Here is a 1,761-nt window from a genome sequence, read left to right as displayed (position 1 = left end):
GAAAAAAAGAGAAAGAAAATGCATTTACCTGTAAAGTTTTCCTTCTTGATAAAAAAACTTTTATTTTTAACCGGGGCAGCTGTGGTGGAGTGGTTAGTGGAGTCATCCTGGAACCGTTAGGTCACTGGTTCGATCCCCTGTTCCAGCCGTTGTTGTGTCCTTTAGCAAGACACTTCATCCGCTTGTCTACTAATGGTGGTCAGAGTGTCTGGTGGCACTGGTGGTGCAGGCAGCTGTGGCTACAATGTAGCTTACATTCATCAGTGTGAGCATGTGTGTCTTCATGGGTGAAAGCCTGATTGAAAAGTCACTGTATTCAATCTCAAAATATTATAAATTTGGGTGGGAAATGAGGGGCATTCATGCCTGCCTCCATTTATCCCACTCTTTGTTCTTGAGCAAGGCCCTTAATTCCTCACATTCCCYGGGCTGCCTATGGCAGCTCTCTGTGTGCTGCATCAGCTCGCTGACCTGTGGTTAGGTCAGGAAGGACATCCAGGGTAAAAACATCTGCCAAATCCTTGTGACTTTGTTCACTGTGAGGACCCCTTGAGAAATAGGTGAAAAAAACCCATAATAACCATTGGTGAATTTGTGTGTTTCCTACAGGGAAAAGTGTTTCCTAAACTGAGGAAGAAGAGCAGTACAGCCAGGCTACTGGAACAAGACAGGAATGGTGAGGAGCAGACAGCTGCTGACTACGTCTTTCGTATAGTCTACCCTGGACATCGATATGATGCCAGTAAGTAACACCTTCACTCTACCAACTGTGCTAAATATCCCAAGGCAAAAGTGGAAGCTCATAAATAAACACTTGTTTTTCTTGTTAACACTGATCCCTGTGACCTGTGGGTACACACAAAGGTGAAGTTCTCAGTACCTTTTTGAGAAAGAAAGAAAACCTGTAACCTTTATTTGAACAACTTGAAAATGACAACAGAAATAATAATTAAAAAAAATAAATATCAACCAATGAGTATTAGTCATTGCTTTTGAATTTCAATTCAACAGACTTATTTTTAAAGGCAAACCAATGAAACTGGCCTTGACAAAAAGGCTGGTACCCTTATGAAACATGACCTCGACTCGAGGGATGTGTTGGACACGAGCCCCCGGTATTAGGAGGAAAAATGCACTTTCTGTTTTTATTGCTGGTAACTTCTGTTAATATCTGTCATTTAAACACAGATGTGTTTCGTGTCCACWGAAACATCAGACTCTAGGCTAAAAGCTCATAAAATCTACATCCAACAAACACAGTTAAAACCACAAGCATTTGAATCACAAAATGTACACAATGGTGTCAACGCAAATCTGTAAATTATCTGTAATTAGAGCAAATCTATAAGTTTGTTTTGATCATTTTTTAGAACTTCAAGTCAAAGCAAGTACTAAGATGTTGTAAATTGTTTTCAAAGGTTTTTACAAACTTGATTGGATAATTATTCTGCAGCTGAAGCACTGTTTATWTGAAAAAGGTAAAAAAAAATGTGTGGGTAATTAAAAACCAACACTTCAGGCATTTAAAATTAGTGGTTTTTTATAATTAAAAATCCAAGATTTCTTAACATTTATTGATGGTACTAAAACGGTCCATCCTGTGCAGAATGACAAAATGAGTTATTTATTTACTAAAACCTCTGTAATTTTGCTTTAGTTCACTTTAGCATCATGACTCTTTGTACAGGTAATGTCCTCATCGGACTTTATGGTTTCCAAGAGTTTTTAGCCTTAATCATTTTATTTTTAAAAGGATTATTT

At 38.1% G+C, this 1,761-nt stretch overlaps 1 protein-coding gene across 1 annotated transcript in view; it reads left to right on the top strand.

Moving 5' to 3' along the window:
• Window positions 1-1,761, top strand: part of sgsm2 (small G protein signaling modulator 2) — a gene marked incomplete at both ends in the record, with an annotated part of 138,574 nt that overhangs the window by 38,228 nt on the left and 98,585 nt on the right. Inside the window, 1 exon segment of the mRNA XM_014030062.1 lies at window positions 610-742. Coding sequence (XP_013885516.1) covers window positions 610-742 — 133 coding nt within the window.

Source organism: Austrofundulus limnaeus, unplaced genomic scaffold (genome assembly GCF_001266775.1).
Source record: "Austrofundulus limnaeus strain Quisiro unplaced genomic scaffold, Austrofundulus_limnaeus-1.0 Scaffold992, whole genome shotgun sequence".
Classification (NCBI taxonomy): Eukaryota; Metazoa; Chordata; class Actinopteri; order Cyprinodontiformes; family Rivulidae; genus Austrofundulus; species Austrofundulus limnaeus.
Note: the sequence above shows the minus strand (reverse complement) of the source record. Positions and strands in the feature narration are given on the sequence as shown.